The 20,870-nt window shown below is 46.2% G+C and overlaps 1 protein-coding gene across 3 annotated transcripts in view; it reads left to right on the top strand.

The window, feature by feature from the left end:
• Positions 1-20,870, top strand: part of CXCL16 (C-X-C motif chemokine ligand 16) — a 273,289-nt gene that overhangs the window by 175,172 nt on the left and 77,247 nt on the right. For 2 of the 3 annotated variants that reach the window (XM_069646606.1, XM_069646603.1), the window contains exons 3-4: positions 9,580-9,687; positions 14,149-14,243. In XM_069646606.1, the coding sequence (XP_069502707.1) occupies positions 9,580-9,687; positions 14,149-14,243 (203 nt within the window). The remainder of the gene's footprint in view (positions 1-9,579; positions 9,688-14,148; positions 14,244-20,870) is intronic. The other variant, XM_069646604.1, reaches the window with a different exon arrangement.

Genomic DNA, 20,870 nt, shown 5'->3' with positions numbered 1-20,870 from the left:
GCACGTCTAAGGGGAGGAGACTCTGGCTACAGGGAGACCCGTTTATCTATTGGTCGGGGTAGCAGCACCTCTCTTATGTTTTCAAGGGCAACCCCCTTGCCTGGAACAGTCAAAGTGAATAGTTTGGTTAAAAAAAAAAAATTAGAAGGCTCAGATATTCTTTAGCCGTGTGTAGCTTGTTAAGCGGGGGTTAATCCTGGCGTCGCTCTCGTTAGGTTTGTGTTGCCTTGTGCAGCTATGTGATCCAGGGGGGTCCTGAATAGTGTGATTGCCTATTTTTTGCTGGCAAAGGCGGTCAGTCACAGTGTTAGGTTTGGAGAGGCAGATTCTGCAAGGGGAGTGGTTCATCCCCCGCCACGCAGAACGTGTTTGTTTGCAGGTGTGGTATGTGAGCCTCTGCAGTATTAGCATGCCTTTGCTGTCTTTACCGAGCCCCGACCTGGTAGGTGGGTGTACACAAGCTTGGTAGAGTGTCTAGACTAATGGGCGCATCGTCCCCTGCTTCAAGATAGATGTTTTGGTGGGGCACTTATGCATGCACCCGCCGTCGGTGATTACTGGAGAATGGTTACTGGCAGTGGGGTGGGGGTGCTTCGCGTGCACGTGACTGTCCGCTTACAGTCTCCTACCGAGCCCCTGAAGCGGATGTCAGTTTCTGTTTGGTGGCAGAGGGAGGCGGGAGGGGAAGGTCGGGGGGACCAGCTTGATGTTAGTGATATGTTGCAGCCCCCTCCTTTTGCCCCGCTCCTTACCGGACTCGGCTACCTGAAGGATCTGCACTCCGTTGTTGTAATTCCTGGTGCACGGCACCTCACTGCGCGGCTCGGAGTCTGGGCTTTCTTCTGGCCTCGGTCCTCTTGATACGCTCTGCATAGGGTGTTGACGCGTGCGAGTCGCCTGGGGTAGCCCCGTTGGTGCGGGCCAGTGGTGCGCCGTCTCGCTCTCCCCGTTCCTTATTGTTGATGGAGGGCCACGTGTTTTTGTTGGGCCTCGCAGTTTCCCTTCGCAGTCCAGCCCGAGAGCTCGGCGGGAATAGGACCTGAGTGGCATTTTCAAGGATTCCTGCTCAGATTCTTTTCAGGATTGGATCAGAAGGAGGCTGTTCCTTTCCTATGGCCAAAACAGCGCCTCAGATCTGCTTGTGGGCTGGGCACACATCAAAGATCATCCATTGCTTGCCGGTCCTTCGGGAGCCGAGCGTTAAGGCAGCCATTTTGCCTGCACGCCCTGGTGGTTTTACAGCCCGAGCTACTTTAAGGAAACTGGAAACCAAATAGTGATCCTGTTAAAAAGCGATTCTGCAGACTTCTTGAGCTTATTTTCAAGTACTGTATAACAAGATACATCAGGCTGTTAACTTAGGAGACCACTGGGTCTCATCACCCAGGCTCAACTGACAAGGCTGGAACCTTGGAGCTGGATTCATTACCAATTATTCTGCTGGCTCACACAGCGTTCCATGCTGGCTCGCATCAGCACTCCTTGCAGACATGCACTGTTAGCAAGTACATCATAACACATCTCCTCCTTTTCCAATGACAAATCAACACAAGAAGTCCATCCAATGACAACTCAAGACGAGAAGTCCAACACATACCCCTCCTTTGCAAGGACAACACTAGTGCAGAAAACCCAGATGGGAAAACTCAACCCGCACGGACATGCCAGGCATCTTTTAGAGAGATGCATTTCTAAATAAATTACTAGGACATTACTACACATACTTCAGACCTAATTGCACTGGGAAGGCACTACCTTCCACTACACTGGGACGGCATCCCTACACATACTTCAGACTTCAGGCTTCAAACTTATTTGTCACTGGAACACTTCACTACTCTGGGAAGGCATCCCTAAACACACTTCAGACTTCACACTTCAGACTAAAGACCTATTTGCACTAGGAAAGCACTACCTTCGGCTACACGGGGACGGGATCCCTACACATACTTGAAACTCTATACTTTACTGCTTTGGGACAGAATCCCTATACAGACTTCCTACTTAAACACACTGTGAAGGCGCTACCCTCCCCCACACACTGGGACAGAATCCCAAAACAGGCTTCACACTATGACACACTGGGAAGGCGCTACCTTCCGCCATTGGAACGGAATCCCTCCACTAGCTTCAGACTTAATAAACCTTCCATTCCCAAACACTTCTCACTTAGCTCTTACTCATCTAAGCATTAACAAGCAACATCATACCAATTCCACACATCAACTTCCTATGAGTCCATGTGTGTACAACACCACTATGGGCTAAAAGTGGTTTATAGACATAATTTCGAAATCCAAAATTTCGAAAGTCAAAAAGTCGAAAAAAAAATGTCGAAAAAAATGTCTAATTTATTTTTTATGACTTTTTTTTCGAAATGGGGGGGTTCCCCCCCAACCCCCGTTTTTTCTTTTTTTTTTTGTTTTTACCTATTTTTTTTATATAAACTAGAGCCCAAAAAAAAATATCGAAAAAAAAAACAATTCGACATTTATTTTTTCGACATTTTTGATTCGACTTTTTTGACATTCGAAATTTTGTATTCGATATTATGACTGGACACCCTAAAAGTCCATGCCGCCTTATTCCAGTCTATTTTTATGCATTACACATTCCTTTAAAATTCTAAAAGTCCATGTTGCCTCGACAACATAACCCGAGAATTCCTCAAGTGGTTACTTCTAACTCACTTGCCTCTTTCTTACACCATGCACTACCAACTCTCACACTTTAAATCATGACATTTTTCTCTACAGTCCTTATAAATCCATTATAACCTAAAATCCTCAAATAGGTTATATTGAGCGTTGACCCACTCTCACCCATACAAAGTCTCACAAAGCCATGCAAATCCTCACCTTCACAGTGCATTTAATTTAAGTTATTTTTAACTATTAACTTTATCTTTGTTCTCAGTTTACTTCACAAAGGATACATGGCTCCTTACTGGCCAACTTCGACTTGTGCCACCGCTTTCTGCTACTTTCACGTTCATGGAACTCAATTGTCCTTTTGAGACGAGCCATTCTACGCTGACAACATACTTCACTATTCAGAAATGACGTGCCTTAACTTCATTAACCTTGTGAGCTTTCGGTACTTGCGTTGAATCTTCAACATCTGAGCTCTACACCTCTATGGAGCGATCCCCATGAATATCTGTGATCTTCATGGAATCTTCAACATCTGTGCTCTTGACCTTAATGGAGCGACCCCCATGAATATCTGTGATCTTCCTCTTTATCGTTACAAAGTAGAACGATCTTCATATCCTTATGTCCACTTCACACCTGAAAGCTGGGAATGCCTCCGTCGCTCCTCAGTGTAGCCTTATCTGCCCATGAGCGACGGACTGCCCCTCTTGGAAAATGCTGCTCTTTTACTTCCTGAAGACGTCACCTTACGTAGAAGGGTTCTTTACTCTTACCCTACACGGCCTCACTTTATCTCTGTCGCACTCACGCCCGTGTTCAGGCGAACGCAACAGCTGCAGGATTCACTCACTTGGCGTTCCATTCAATTGTCATTACCCCGCAGCACGCAGTGACGTCACCATTGTCCGACTTGGATCAGAAATGAGTACATCTCTCGATCCCAACCGTCACACTGCTGGGACAACGTTGGCCGCACTGAAAGTACTTGAAACGCTACAACTTCTCACAACCGTCGACACAGCAAACCTCTTAACTCAAGGTTTTAGGTACTTCCAACCCCTTCATGGCACACAACAAGCTGGGCGGCACTGGGGCTCGCTGGGGCTCCCACACGGCTTATCCAACTCACGTTTTTACTCAGTCTCAAACTTCTCCTTTATGAGCCTGCCCTGGGATCGATCCTGGTGCTTCCTCCACTGCACAAGGACGCCCTGTGGGCACTTACTTCAGGGTGTTCTTGTGCAGTGAAGGAAGCACGAGGATCGATCCCAGGGCAGGCTCATAAAGGAAAAGTTCTGGTGACAAATAAGTCTGAAGTATGTGTATATTGTCGCCACTGTTAAAAAGCATTTCTGCAGACTTCTTGAACTTATTTACAAGTACTTTATTACAAGATACATCAAGCTGTTAACTTAGGAGACCACTGGGTCCCATCACCCAGGCTCAACTGACAAGACTGGAACCATGGAGCTGGATTAATTACCAAACATTCTGCTGGCTCACACTGCGTTCCATGCTGGCTCACATCAGCACTCCTTGCAGACATGCACTGTTAGAAAGTACATTATAACAGATCCGACCATAGTACGGGTTCCGGCTGGATGAGTGGTTAGCATTGCATCCCTAGCCAGCACCAAATCAAGCATGTTCCCCAACTTATGAGAGAGTCCTGCCACAACTTGTAGAAGGCCCAAATCGGCCAGGCTATCAGAAAAAAGATTGAGCGATTCAAATTGAAGTCTCCGAACACAATAAAATGCGTAGATTCTATTTGTAGATCGGCTAAAAGATCTAAAAAGGGGTCAAGAAACCCTGCATAGGATCCTGGAGGGCGATAATCAAAAAGTGACAAATGTAGTGGGGAGAAACCGTGCCTCTCAAAAGTAGCGCTTCCATAGACAAAGAATGGGGGAGCACCAGCTGTGTGAGTATAAGCTTGGTTTTAAAAATCATTGCAACCCCACGCCCCATTTTAGGGGAGGGCTGGTCGAGGTTGAGAATTTTAAGGTCGGCAGTAATAGCCTGGATTAAAGAGCACTCCTGCAACCAGGATAAACAGAGTATGTCAGGATTGAGGTCAAACAAGAGCTCATAAATATCATCAGCGTGAGCTGGCAGTGAGCGAGTGTTAAGCAACAACACCGCCAAGCCAGTCATGCTCTGAACCTGCAGGGGCGTCGGAAAAGCACTGCCTTGCAAGATTGAGACAATGTAATCTCGCCAACCATCAGGAAATGTTGTCACGAGGGGCGCAAAATTCACAAGTTCCTGCTCCAGAACAAGCCCCGCCTCCTCCAAGATAGAAAAAGAGGACTTGCGAGGAGGGAGTGGATGCCAAAAACCCACACACTGGTATGGTAATCAAACAGAGCGTTTTCAAGACGCAATAAAAATGAATGCCACAATTACATAAACGGTAAAAGCTGTTTAAAATAATATCAACACATCCGATTGCAGCCGTGAGTGGCTTTAAATTGGCTGTCTAGCGCAACCCCACCTCTCAGGGGATTCGGCGTTTCTCTAGCACTTAAATGCCACTATCTGCATTTGTAACTTGTTCCAGCGACAGTGAGTAGCAGTACAAAGGCCTATCTCCTGCTTTTTCCCTTGCAGTTTTTCATTTCCAGTCTGGAGCTGTAATGGCTCTGGTGCTGCACTGGCTTGCAGAGAGGTTGTGATTACTTTCTATGCGATGCAGAATGTCTTGAACTTGATGCTTGCTTGAAAGCGCAGCCAGCGCAGCTCCTTCAGAAACAGGTTGATGTAGTTGAATGTTCTTAGTCTTTTAATGACGCATGCTGTAGTTTCCTGACCAGTTTTAACAGTAGCCAATGTGGCATCTGGGATCCCGCTTCTAGGTTGTTGCCCAGCAGCCAAGTGGGAAAATTAGCACGACTTGGACAACTCCTTGGACAACTGCTACGAAACTGGGACAGGATGAAAGGCTTGACTTTGTGGAGGGGTGCAAGCTGGTCCCATGCATCTTGGCGATGGGTGCTCTGAAGGAGAGGTCACAGTTGATGGTAAAGGCAACAGATTTTGTACCGGGTGCTTGTTTGACCCATCTTGGCAAGATTCAAATAGTTTTTACGGTCTTTCGTAGCCCATTCAAGGTGCTCCGCTGGAGCGGTCAGGCGCGTTGCTATCATTCCCGTTTGCTGTGCGTCTCCACATTTGTTTCGTAGTATGTAGCTTAAAGCCAATGGCAATTCACACCCGGGAAAGACAGATTGGCCAATCACAATCACTGCCCACAAGCGGAGGAAAATAACAGAAAGAAATGTCTGCTAATATTGAAATAGAAAAGGGAGTATCCCCGTTTTTGGATGACAGTGGCCATTTTGGAACATGTTTTTCATGGACTCCGTCATCCAAAAAGGGACTTAGTCCCTTTTCCATATTAATGGTGGCAGCCAGTGTATTTATTTTTTTTTTCTCCAACGGGAGTAGGCTCGCGCAGAGCAGGTAATTCCTGCAATGCGAATAGCTCTCAGGCCCCGTTGCAGGTCATGGGTTCTCGGACATGGGCTTTAACGGCCCACAGCCTGAGCTGAGGCCTTTGCTTCGTTCTACCATGCATCGGATTGGTGGCTGTTAAAGCCCATGTCCACACCCCACCTATATATCCATTTTTGATCCACTGGCAGTACACAGTTTGATGAAGAAGGAAAAGGAATGTTAATGGGGTGATTCTGTGTGGTAATTTGCATTATTTCTAGTCCTCCTGACTTGTGAGCCTTACACCCTCCAATCTGTAGGCATGGGCCTGTCCTGCTGATTGTAAGCACAGTTAGAATATTGAGGGAGGCAGCACGTTATTCCCCAGGATTTCTAAGTTAGTGAGGTACAAATCTAGAAATGTTTGGCATAGTTGCACTAGTGACTGTCTCATAGGCAGGAATACCACCTTTAGTAAGGACCTCTCTGGGTTGTGAACACTCGAAATGAAGCAGACTGCCATACGTAAACCCCATTAGCAACAACAGAAACTCGCATCATCCCGGGAGTCCATGATCTACTGACATCAGGGCTTTCTTGAAGGCTTTGGCCATGTAAATAGCAAGGTACAATGGCCCCTGCAAGTTTAAAAAAACGAAAGGATTAATTGCTAAGCTAGGCAAATTACAGAATATGTTTTGAGAGAGATGACCACTCTTTCACAGCGGTGTGCTATGCCCCTTTTAAATAAGCAAGGTACTTTGGTGAGTTGCTGATCTGCTGCCGAGATATATATTCAACGTAAAGCTCACATGACTGAATTACTTCTAGGCTACTCTATTGTGATTATCCGGACCCCTCACACAGATTCTCACCACTACGCTCTAACCCTACTGCCATCTCTAGCCCAACCCTCAACACAACAAACCAGTGTAACATATCCTTAACTTTATGCCTACTTCAAACACTTCACCCGCCTATCCAGGTCTTTGAGTGGGCTGGGGCTATTCTGGGCACAGCCCTAGCAGTCTCCAAAAACTGCTTCTGAACCAGGGTCTGTTGAGTCTCCCATAAGTCCCCCACTAGTCTTCACCAGCACCCAATCAAACAGATTTCTTGCATGTGTGTTTCATTTCACGCAGTGTGCACAAGTAATAAACAGATGTATTCACTTTGCCACGTCATCTGTTGGTAGTGCGGTGCTGTGCGGGAGATGTTCGCTGCCTCTGTATGGTGAAACAAGTGAATATTGAAGAGCAACGCCCCAGTTAAGAAACAAAATTAGAGGCAGGGGCTCAAACGAAATGATAGCAATGCACCTGCCTCTCCAGCTGCACTCCCTGAGCGGCCTCTGAATGTCAGTGAAAACCTATTGAATCTTGACAACTTCTCACAAGCAAGCACTGGAAAATGTGAGCTTATTTTACTCCAAAGATCACTGTGTGTGTTTGTTTGTTTTGTTTATTCATTTATAATGCGCACCAGACCCTAGGGTATCGGGGCACAGCAGTTACAGGAAAATGCGAAGCTTAGTTAACATGTTACAAAATAATGGTAGGAACATGTTACGCTCACCTGGCTCCCACAGAGGCGTCGATCTGAACTGGACAGCTGCGGTCTCCACCAATGTGACGTGTAGGGCCGAGTTGACGGACTGGACTAGCCCACCTAGCTTTGTTTGCTTGGCCCGTAGGAATATTCTTCTGTAAATGGAGAAAGGGAATTAACCACCCGTGGGATTGAGCGTAAATCCCCCCACCCCCGCTGTTCTCCCCACAGATCACCTTTGATGTCCCCTCTTATAGTCTCACCTGATGGTTTGAAAAGATGAGCTCTCCATCCTGCATTGAGAGCAGGGGCGCGTTGATAACCAGTTACTTCACTGGCTCGAAGGAATTGGTGAGTTCCAGAACAATATTGACTCCGAAAAGTATGTAGTTCGTAAGATTTCACATGTCTGACTTTCACTCTTGTCCGATTCCTTGCAGTTTGCAGCTTGACCCCAGCAAAGAGTTCCTCGTGGTAGCTGACGAAGTTCATGTAAGGATTTGGCTTATCCTACACAGTTCAATAAAATAAGGCCAGAATGTAACATGTGGCTTGCTCCCTTATTCAGGTGTGGAGAGAAAATATGAAGTTCGGGGAATAATGCCTCCAGTGGTAAAATTAGGTAAGTCTATCGTGGTGAGAAGAGTTCCCCTTGTTTGTACCTTCGTCTCACCTTGTTGTCCTTTTGTTCCCCTTAGGGGCCGGGGTACGGCGAGGATGCAATGGAGACTGCGCCGACCTGTGAAGAGGAATAGTACCCCTGGCGGTAATCAGGTAAGTCTATGGGGGTAGTTACTATTGCCTCTCTTTAGTCCCTTGGCTCACCTTTGCTGTTCTTGTGTTCCCCTTAGGTGCCAGAGTGTGGCGGGAACGTGCAGAAGGATGCAGTGGATCGTGAGGATGCTGCAAAGGCCGGTGAGTTCAGCGCGGCACTGCAGCAGGAGAGGCGGCACGCATAAAATGCTTCTTTCTTCCAGCTCGAAGGCGCGGTGGATCCGGAATTCAGGTAAGGATCGAAGGTTTTGCTCTTATTCTAACCTCTTCTCCTTCTGTTCCTCCCTTTTTCTAGAGCTGCAGACTCGAGGATGGGCGTGGCAGAAGACTGGATTTAGGTTTGCAGACTCGGTGAGCGTTACGCTGCTGGATGCAGAATAACGCAAAGCGTGTGCTGCTCTTCGGGCGTGGTTTAAATAGCCTTCCAAAGTAGTCCCAGTTAAGTATTCCTCCCCAGCCCCACCCGTGTAAAAAAAATTGTCCCTGGGTAAAATAGTCCCTTCCAAGCCTCATTTGGCTTGGAGCTCTGCAGCATGGTCTGCATCAGGTAAGTTCGACTCTATGAGCCTGGCGCCTATGGCACCAGGACTGACTCTCCATAGGCGCCAGGACCGCACCCAAACAGCCCCTAGCAGGGGTTTTTGGCTTGCTCACAATAACTTGATGCCTGCTTCCGGGGTTGCTGGACCTGGTCTGGTTCCCCGGGGGTAGGCATCATGACAGAACACAAGTAAAATACAAATGTACAAGAATATCTACAAGGTGTGGCACAGTGTCAGAAGACATAGGCAAGTATGGTATAGCAGTGCATTAATATGTACAAGGATACAAGGTCAGGTTAGCAGTCACACAGTTCCTACTTGTGCACGGTTTCATGTGCATCTGATTCGCATCTAGACATTGTGCCTGCCGTCTCCTAAGACAAGCTTCTCCCTAGGAGCCTTCATCACATTAGCTCTTCTCTTTGCTATCCTCTCTTTGGGTACTCGATATCTAACCTCACCCTTTGGTGTCTATACTTAACAGTTTAAACCTTGTCCTGTATATAGGCTTTCAGTACACATTTACTGATGGGTGCATCTAGTAAGCTCTTATGGCCCTACAAGCTACTAGCCCGTTTTCTCCTGTTTAAGTATGTTTTCACAGCTGATGTATTTTTTCACAGCAAGTCTAGAACTGTGACCCTGGCTGAATCGTTGTACAGTGTAAGAAGTTTAATATACTGTGAAAGTAGCACCAACGGACTCCACCCTGTTCCTTACATTTGTACTGGGTGAGTAATCCGTATATCCAAGAAAGCAACCCTTGAACCTTGATATTCCTTTTGAAGTTGTCTTAACATAAGTCTATGTGTATACCCTATGTCCCCTCTATTTCTGCCCCCTTTAGGGTGATATTACTAAATCATTGCAATTCCTGCCCGGAGGAAGGCCTCTACTATTGATGCCAGTCTGGCACGCCGAAACGTGATATCTATGTGTTTATGATTTCTTCCTACACGTTGGCAGACAACCATGCGAATTTAGCTAATTGAATACTTTTTCTATACCTACCAGGGTAATTTTTAATACACCCTGGTAGTCTCTATGCTGTAGGAACTATTGGTATCCTGCAAGGATTGTTTTATCTCACTAAGTGTTCTCCAACAATCCACTTTGTGACTTGATGAACATGTTGTCCTTTTGTATTTTATGTATATATGATGAATGTTATGTTTTATGTCCTTTCTTTGCTTTTTCAACTGTTTTATTTAATCTTTGTTAAAAAAAGTTTGAAAAATGTTGAATAATTAAAAATTGTGCTTTCAATAATAAATGTATTGTTAGCATTCTCTAGACTTCTTCTTTGGTTTATCCTTAGTGACTGCTCTTGCAAGCACTAGCCTTGAATTGTTATGGAGATTTGATTTAAATATTTGACAGAATTTAGGACTGTCTATAGTTGAGTACCCCTTTGTCGGTTTTGTTTAAGTAGCAGTCGCACAGCAACAGGCATTAGATATCATTGGATTTGAGCAGGTTGAGTATCTAAGTCTGAAGTTCAGATAAGGTTGGTCTTCTCTGATGTGTGTGTACTTTGGGGCTCAGTGTGGAACAAGACCACCACAAGAGAGAGGGGTAGAGAAAGAGAGGGATGGGTGCAATGTGGGGAAAATAGAGAAGGGAAGAGAGGGGCGATGACAGAATGGGCATGAAAGAGGGTGAGAAGTAAAAAGAATGAGGCATAGGTGAGATGGAGAGGTAAAGAGAGAAAAGCAGTGAAAACCGAGAGAGAGGTTAAACCTAAAGTTAGGGAGATCCCATATAAACCAGCCTGACCCATTCTATTTATGAGGTGGTAGTCCAGAACTGGTTTTAAAATATGCATTCTGGGACATATAGTCCTCGTCTTTCCCCTTACAAACCCTTGACTCTGAAGTAAGCGACTGGGAAGTGGTGGCTGGATTTATATATATCCTTTATTTTACAATTGCCAGTTAATGATCCATGAGAAATCCAGCCTTGCTCTCCACACTCCAGCACTCAACCGTCTTCTCTCCTTCCTCACGCTCTCCTCTCTCCAGGCTCACCCTTGCATGGTGTCATAGGTTCTACGATGCGATGCACAAAGCATGATGAATCCCAGCACTACACATCTCCATCCTTTCACAATAATGCTTCCCCCATTGGTTCTGCTGCCACCGCTACTCCCCATAGTCGCATAGGTAACCTGGTCTTCTATAACACCTTCCCCATCTCGAAGATGACGGCGTACTGGCTGATGTGCCTGACACGGCAGGTCTTCTCCCTTCAGACGGACTTGAAACCGGCAGAATATCTGATGTACCAGACAAGGAATATTCTCCAATCCTTTCGGACAGTCCATTTTCCATCACCATCACCCTTTCCATATTCAACACCCTTCCATCCTTCGTCCTCAGCGCATGCTTGAAAACCTCAATCACTTGAATGTGTTTTGACCATCGACAGCCATCACCACATAACTAACACTCCTGGAAATGTGATTCAGACCCAATTGTCCTGGGAAGCCTTGTTCTTCAATTGAACATTTCTAATCCTCTCTTCCATACCTCGCAACTTCACCTCCACTCCTGACACATCCCCCATCCATCCAGGGAAAAGTCTGGTTATCCCCTTTCTTCCTCTACTGTGTTCGAATGGGGAGAGGCCCATGGTACAATGTGGAGCAAATCTATGTGCAACAACCGTTCTCCTCAGCACTTCCTTCCATTTCTTTCCATTGGACCATGCCCATCTGATGGCTTCGTTAATTATCCTATTATACCTTTTCACAATACCATTAGTTGGGAATGGTATATGGCACCCGTCCTATGCACAATAGCTCTCTTTTCAAAATACATTTCCATTTCCTTCGATTTAAATTGAGAACCATTATCATTGAGGACGACACATGGGTAACCCTCACGCTCACACAATTCCTCTAAAAACTCAATTATACTCTTTGTAGTGACATGAGACGTTGTCTTCACCTCTGCCCATCTAGTCAACACATCCACCACCACAATGCAGTACACCTGATATCCTTCACTCCATATCAGTCCCAGCACCTCTATCGCAAATTTCTCCCACAAACTTTCAGGTATATCCATCAAGGTCATGGGGCACCGCTCACTCACACACACTTTTCACTATTAGCGCAAAGGATACATTCTCAGATTGTCTTCTCGATCTGTGCATCACACCCTGCCCACCAATAGCTGTTCCTTATCACGTGCTTCGTCTTCACAATCCCTTGATGTCCCTCATGACCAAGACGTATTATCTTGTCCTTCAGGCTCTCTAGAGGTATCAGTTCCCTCTCATTAGAATACTATCACACAGGTGCAGTTCATTTCTCTCTCTGTAGCTTTATTTAATTGTCCATCCAACAAATCTTTAATTACGATTTGTAATTTATCATCCTTCTCCATTTCACAGCGCCACTCCTGTTTTGAAATTGCAGGTTCCCATACCACAAATGTCTTCCTGCTCCTCATCGTCACTTCCCTTTTCACAGTATTAATCATCCGTGACACTCCTGGGATATATAGAATTTTGAAGCCAAATTCCTGTAGTCTGGATACCCATCTTCTTACTCTACCCGATACTTTATCTAATACTTTAGTTAAAAATATCTCGACCAACGGTTTGTGGTCTGTGTGTAGTTCAAATCTGGTGCCCCATGTGAAACTCTGAACATTTCGGTGGCCCACTTCACTGTCGGAGCCTCTTTGTCGATGGTTGAGTAAGCTTTCTCCGCTGCCTTCAGTAGACGAGATGCAACGGTATCACATACTCCTTCTTGCCTTTAACCTGCAAAAGCCCAGCACCTAATCCAACATTACTGGCATCCGTGCAAATCACTATCTGTTGACCCCTTCTATAATTTTGTAATGTTGGTGCCAAAGCTTGTTTAATATACTGAAACCCATCATCACAATTTACACTCCATGCATTTTGTACCTTCGATCTTAGTACATTTCTTTAGCAACTTTTGTGATCAGCAAAGCCTTTGATGAATTTGCTATAATATTCAGCCATTTCTGAAAATGTTCTTACTTGATCTTTACAGTTGGGTGTTGCCATTTGTTCTATTGTGTTTACTGGTTCCTTCTTTGGAGAAATGCCCTCCTTGAAAATCACATGACCCAAATGTTAAATCTCTTTCCTATCAATCTTCGATTTCTCCTTCCTCAGTGTCAATCCCACACAAAAAAAATTCTTGAACATTCTCCAGTCTTCTATGTGCTCTTCTTTGTCATTCGCATAAATCAAAACCTCATCCTGAAAAAAGAGTACACCCTCTTCTCCATCAAATATCAGGCTTGCAACAAAACAAAATTAATTTTGACTGGGACGAGGAGTAGTGTGGCTGTTAAACATAGATCGTTATACCCTTGCATGGCTTCTGAAAATGGCTTCTTGTCACGTGTTTTCCTTTGAAGTGGATTTTAGTAATGGAGCTTCTTCTGTGCCCGTTGCTGCACAGGTGCTCCCTCTATTTCAGCATCATCTTCAGGGGCCCCCACATTAAAGATCACATTGGTCACGTTGCTGCAGGCCCACCACCTCACGTCACGTTCTAGCAGTGGACCGTTTGGTGGCAGCAGGGCTTGCTCACTTAATGCTCGTCGCCACTTAAAGTAAGCGGCAGGGAAGCAGTGGCTGGATTTACATATATCCTTTATTTTACAAATGCCAGTTAATTAATGATGCATGTGAAAGTGAGGCCGCTCTGCACTCTCCAGCGCCCAACCGTCTTCTCTCCTTCTCATGCTCCCCTCTCTCCAGGCTCGACCTTGCATTGCACAAAGCATGATTAATCCCAGCACTACAGACCCCAGGTACCAGAATTTAAAGTTTAAATCATGGCTGGTCTCGCATCTCCCGAATGGAATGGGGAATATTGGCTTGTATTAGAGACCCAGAGGACAGTAAGTGGGAGAAAGGTACACAAAGAAAGGCTCGGATGTAATGTGAAAGGGAGGGGAGATGACAAATAAAAAAACCAGAAAAAATGCATCAATCTACAGATCACACCTTTTAATCCCTAGGCCATGCTCCCAGAAATACATGTTTTTATAACTTGTTTGAGCTCCACTCTCCTTAATTTATCATCTAATTTAAGACACTCTGGCACTTGAACTTTAACTGGATCTGTGAGCCTTAACCTTCTGCATATTGCTGGGTACACCATACTCCTAAGTCTTTCTCCTTTCTTCCCTCTGCTATAGATTTACCTCAAGAAAAAAAACAATTGTGAAGGTGCTCTGTGGAAACAAAGATGCGGATTGGGCAAAAAAACTCAGGAGATGCAGAGATACAGGAGGTATGTAATATGAGATGCAATGATATAGAAGGTCTTAATATGAGGTGCAGCGATACAGGAGATATTAATATGGGATGTAGAGATAGAGGAGGTGTGTACTATGGAAGCCAATTCACAGCAGTGAAACTGCTAACGTGCGGAACGAGCATTTGAGAACAACATTTGGCAATAAGTTTGACTGAATAAGGTCGACATAAAAACATATAGAGCAAGGGAAAAATAGTAGCAAAATGGTTAAACGGTAAAAAAAGAAAACTAGAACAAGGCAGTGAATTGTTTGTTGTGCCATGTGAAAACCTCTTTTTCAAAAACATCTTTTCAGTGATGTTTACTGAATGTTGTTTTTAAAGCTTGTTCTTTGACAACAATTGTCAATACAATGCATAGTACATCATCTATGAGGAATGAAACCACCTGAGCAAGCAATAATTGAGGACACCCGCCATGAGCTAACAACATGGAGAAAAAAAACGACTTCACTGCAGTTAAAATCAGGCAACCCGGCAACAACCCACAGTCTCACAATGAGGGCATTGGCAACAGTGTGAACCGTGTACAGGGGGGAGTTAGGGAACATCCTCCTCACATTGTCAAGTTGATGGGATACAATGCTTAGATTACTTACTGATAATTTTCATTACCTCTAGTCCTACTCCTCCTCGCCTTCAGAGCCTGAGGGATCGGAACAGAGGCCTTGTATGCCTGAGAGGTTAGGAGCCAGTGGGCTAGAAGGTAGGAGACAAGGGGATGCAGATGGATGCGAGCCTACAGCACCAGAAAAACACAAGAGGCCATGTGCCTGCAGAGCAAGGAACAGGTGAGCCGGGCCTACATCCGCCTGAGAACCCTGAGCAGAACATATTGAAGACTTCTGTCCCTCAAAAGAGGCAAGAAGACCCTCACCATCCTGGTGCAAAAATGGTCCCAATGAAAACCATATCCTGGAAGGGACACACGTGGGATTTGGGCCAGTTGATCAGAATGCCCCAGTGTCCATAGACAGGCAGACCAGACTGATATGTACCAGGGCCGACTCCTGCCAGGAGGCCTTGACAAGCCAGTCACCCAGATAGGGGAAATGCTGAATACCCTGAAGGTGGAGATGAGACGCCAGGGAGCCACCAACTTGATGAACACCGGGGGGCTGCACTCAACCCAAAGGGGAAAACCAGGAACTGAAAACGTTGATGTCCTGCAACTAGAAGGAATTCTTGTTGGCCAAGCTAGGCTTTTTACGCGGCTTGTCCGCACTGAGCACCTGGTGAACCTTGTCCTCCAATGAACCACCAAAGAGTTTTGCATCTTCAAACAGAAGTTTAAGAGCCACCATTTTCTGTGAAACTTTAGACTTCCAATTCCGAAGATGAACATGCCTCTGAGACGAAATCCCAGCATCCATGGCCATGGCAGAACCATGCACACCATCATAGGCCATATCAGACAACAAATCTACCTGGTGCTGCATATGAGAGAGAAGAGGAGCACAGTCGGAACCAACTTCGGCAGCCAGACGAAGCTTCTTAAAACCCTAAAGTACAGTCTCAGCCATGTAGGACCCATAGACATTAGCCCGAAGAGTGCACCTTCTTAAGGCCCGAGTTGGCCTTGCGATCCACCTGGTCCTGGATGGCGCCTCCTCAGCCAATATGGAGGACCGCCCCATTAGACTGGCGAGAATATCATCCACCTCCACATAGTCCAAGAGCAAGGAGTCCAAACCTGACAAAGCATAGGGCTTTGCCATAAACAGGGGCATGGCGATCCGTTCTGGGTCCACCGACTCCTGAACGACGTTCCTGCAAATATGTATGCAATAAGAGGCAGCCCCATCTGAGGTGTCTGGACTGTCTAATGGATGGATACGAACTGTCGCCCAGGACAAAGGGCTCTGAAAACCCCATACAGTCCCACACCTGCATCAGGACAGCAGTCACAGCATCCCTATCCAGGTACTTCCCCGTAGCATCCGCCACCAAAGAAGGGGTATTGAAGGAGGAGCCTTCAGCCCCGGAAGACAGAGATGAGGAGGAGGAAGGAGAAACACTCCTGCACTTGCCCCCGCTCACATGTTTACGAGCAGCCAGCCGCGGTACTTCATTAATGTCCTTTTGGGACAAGGACAAACGTTTAGGCAATGTTCCCTTAGCAACATGCCCATGCAGAGGCTCAAGGGAGTCAGGGGAAGACGAGTACTCCATGTGACAACGCTTATCCACTCTTTTCCCCATAGTTCAGGCAGGCAGGCAGGCAGAGCACAATGAAACCCAAAATGAAAACACACAGCAGCCTATACAAACCCCAGCGCATGGAAAAACAATGGAACCAACCACCGGCTACCCAGCACTACGGCAACGAGCACAGCCCCCCGAGCATACATATGACACATTAAGAGCCTGGCAGAGAAACAATTAACAAATCTCCACCCAGTGGCGGACTTAACGGTCGGCAGACAGACAAATGGCGAGCGGGCCCCTGTGCCCTGCCCCACCCCTTCCCTTCCCTTCCCTGTCTCTCTCTGAGACACACGTTGCAGTCAGAGCCGAAATTCAGCAGATGGTCGCAGCGCACTGTAATGGAGGCAATGAATCTGTTAATGGGCTTTAAACGCCTGCCGCACGGTGCACAATGCCCACTATTACTCTGTTAATCACTTCCCAGTTGTCCTCTGCAGCTCGGTCCAGGGTGCTCTGACTGGGCAGTTTACTTCTCGCCGTATCACCTCTCCGGAAACGCATGCTCCTCTGCTCTAGCAAGTGTTTAATGTATTATAGTTAAGAAATAATGCAGATTTAAGCAGACCTGAATTCTGCTTGTTGTAATATTCGTTCAGGGCTGGAAGTCTGCGCTCGGGCCTTAAAAATCACAAAGTTCATCTTTGCGCAACTCTGCCTACTTTGGGGCCCTGCCTCCAGGAACTGCCCACTTGGGGCCCTCTAATTTTTGCCCACTGGGCCCTTTGTCTTAAATCTGCCACTGCCTCCACCCCAGCCTGGCGGCGAGGTCATGGAAAACGCAACGCACACAGCAGGAGCCAGAGAGTCTGCAGCTCCGTGGCCCAGTGTGGACTCCAGAAACCGACGCAATGCACACACGCCCTGGCCCGATGACTCGGGGCAGTCAGCAAGCTGACTGGAAGCGCTGCCTGCCGCAATCCTCCTTGCCCCTCATGGAGTCCGGGGAGTTGCACCCCACTCAACCGCCCCCCCCAGTCCCGCAGGGGAGACCAGGAGTGTGACCCACAGGAGGGGACCAATGCCCCACAGGAGGGGATCGATGCCCCACCAAGGGATCCTCCAGGGGGGCAGCATCGAATGTAGCTTCCAGATGACCCTCACCCGGAACAATCCTGGCTGGAGGAGTGGACATTTAAAACGGGGGCTTATGAGTAAGGTGGAGAAATTATACCTCTGAAATAGAGAAAGTGAAGAATGGTACCTGGAATGGAGGCAGGGCCACAGAGTTAAGTACTGGGACGAGGAAGAGGGACGTGGTTGTAATACCATCTACCCTCCACCCCCATCTCGGAGAGGAGTTGATGGGTGGCCAAAAGGACAATGTGTGCTAGGCGCCTGCTCAGGGGTGGTCCGACATCTGTCTGCCTGATGCAACAAAGTCGGTGCACATTTTTTACAAAACATGAATAAAACATGCCATTGTACTAAATAGAGCACTTCTGAGGCTGCCTATCTGCTGTTGTCAACTAAGTTTTTGTTCACTGTGATACAAAGTTTGTGTTACTATGGTACAACTCGTGGTGTTTTCACCTTTCTTTGAGCAACACACTGATCAAATGCAGTTTACAAAATTGAAATACATATTGATATGTGAGTTCCATTATGTTTCAGAAGATAGCTCATTGTGTTCCGCACGTGTTGCAGAGTTCTATCTATATATGCCAGATCACAGTACCGAATCCCAGAAAGGCAGGCTCACACTATCCGGTCTCTGAGGTTTATACACTTCAGTATAAAAACCGTCATGATAGCAGCACATACTGTGCTACAAAACAATGCACCTGCACCAGAAAACATTAGTTATACATACTGACATAGAATCAGAATAGTGCAGGTCTAGAGTGCATTCTCTTCAAACGAGGGTTGTAGAAACTGGGAAGCCATCCCAAAGGAAGAGCATTAAGAGTTAGTCAAGAGAGATGACTAGGTAGCCAAATTCTAGACAGAGGAGCCAAAGTAATGAGGCTCCTATCCTGACTTCTGCAATGGACAATACTGTAATGCTACACCGACCATTCTATCTCACTGCATAGTACTGTGCTCTCTTTCAGCAAAGGATTTATCTCCTCTGGAGACATTATTTAGCCTATTGACTACTCTTTGCTTTCATAAATGTCATCTAATTGGCAAGAGCCATAGACGGGAGAGTGCATTGTGGGGCTTGTTTTCGCCACTGCTTAATCCACATAGAAATCATTTCTGCTTGTTCCACAATGCCAAATGTTCACATATTGGTTGGTCAGTCAAACAATTAACAAAATAAGGTGACCTTATTGTTCAGTCATTTGCTGGGTGTGTTCAAATATTTAAAATATAGTAGTAAAACCCAGATGGGAATTCTTTAGGCTCACATCATTAAGGGTTCTGGTACTTTTAGACTTGCATTTTAGAAAATATAGTTGCACTCCTGCTCCTTTTGTGAACTATGTTTCTATTGAGATAAAAAAAAATAGTAATGCTAGTTTATCAGGTCATGTGTGTGATTTCCAAGTCATTTCAGCAAGACAGCCTGTTATTTCAGTTCTTGAAAGCCAAATATTCAAAAACGAGTACACCTTGCTGTGCAAGAGCTGGGACAGAATGTGGTAAATTGACAAATTACAGGATGGGTCCAAATCCCAGCAGTACCCCATGTCTATATGTGATCTTGGGCCTCTGATTTCATTTCACAGTGGCTAACATGTCAACATTGCCGGCCCTTAAATGTTTCAAATTGTTATTCCCTAAGTGTGATTTAGTTCTACACTAATGATTTAATTGGCTATAGTATTGCTTCATATATATTAATAGTGACATATATCGCAAAATACAAAGCCGCTGTTTCTTGGCTCACTCGCGGCAACACTACTTGCAAGCCTTGTCCCTCTTCTAATCTCCATCTATTCTCAGGTACACACAGCTTTCTGGTAACCTATTCTATATCCTTTGTCTGTGCCATGGTGTCTATGCCTTCCTTGCTGCTTCCAGTCTCTCATAACTGAGCACTTTATGTTCTGTGAGGCGGCTCACCTGAGATTGTCTCCATGCTGGGGTATGTGTACCTTTTTCTTACAGCGTCAGATCTGTGTCCTGCATGAATACTGCAGCCCGTACACCTTCCTCGCGGCTTCTATTCTTGAACTAGAACACATGCACGATCATCCTGGACTGCTAATCCTGCCATCGATAATCCACTTGCTTATTATTCTGAAGGGGAGCGGTAGAATTCTAGATAGTTCCCACGCTTGTTTTGATAGCTGCCACGGCAGCTTATCAAGCTATTGGTTGTGACTGGGTCGAAGGAGATGGAGGGGCAAACAGTGATTCTTGGATCCTTTTTTGGGGGGTTGTTGGAGCAGATTTGACTGTGCCCCGATGCGATGTAATGACTACTGCTCTTTAGGGTACAGGGATGAGTAGTGGCTAAACCGCCTACCAAGCCCAACTCGACTATTAAACCAGCCATGTTTCTAATCATAGAGGTGAAACAGGCACAGCCCACGAGGTGGACCAGAGCGACAGGGCCCCTTTCTATTTGCAGTACCATATTTCTTTCTTTGGGGTTCAGTAACATTGAGTCAAGCTTTTCGGCATGGAACCTGGAGTATTGCAGCAGGTCCAAATGATGCGTTGTTCTAAGGCAGTGGAATCAGCTTGCAGGTCGAAGACGCTGGGAATGGCAGGTGGTGTTGGATCAGCAGTGCTGGAAGTCTCTGTGACCTCTGTGACAGAGAAACAGAGACTTCCCTTTGGCAGCGAGTGGACTCAATTGACTCAAGACAGTGTCTGGGCATTGCAGTGGTGCTGGCTCAGAGCTCAAAGAAGGTGTTGAGTTGGGTCAATAGAAAATGTTCAGCGCGTATCAAATGCCGCGAGGGCGGTGTTTGGGTGTCAAACGAACACAGAGATGCAGAAGTTGTCGGACATCGAGATCAAGGATTAGTTCAGAGGCCCCCTTGCAGCAGCTTGGACAGCTTCGAAGGTCAAACCTGTGTCAAGGCAGTTCAGAGATGAAGGGAGAGCCAGTGGTTGCTTGCTTGCTTTTCTTGTGCGATCCAGGGTCACCTGGACAAGGTAAGTCCTTCTGCTGTACTAGCAATCCAGGGAGTTTGGCTGGCATCCACAGGGGTTCCTTCCCCTCCAGTGAACGGGTGCCAGGTCCAATGTAGCCACAGTAAAGCTTTGGTCAACAGCAGTCACCCACACTGTTCCAGGGAATGGCTAAGGGGCAGAGCTTTTCTCCGCCTTGGGTGCCTTCTTTCGTCTCCTCCCTGGCAGAGGACTTTGGAATGGACTGCAGTCCCAAAAGAGGTCCAAACATTTATTCTTCTCGTTCTTCTTTGAGTACAGGAATTAATCAACAAATGAGGGAGTGGCCCTCTCCTTTTATGGGCAAAATTCCACAGGGTATTGG

This window comes from Ambystoma mexicanum, chromosome 1p, assembly GCF_040938575.1.
Source record: "Ambystoma mexicanum isolate Mex_15411 chromosome 1p, UKY_AmexF1_1, whole genome shotgun sequence".
Lineage (NCBI taxonomy): Eukaryota > Metazoa > Chordata > Amphibia > Caudata > Ambystomatidae > Ambystoma > Ambystoma mexicanum.
Note: the sequence above shows the minus strand (reverse complement) of the source record. Positions and strands in the feature narration are given on the sequence as shown.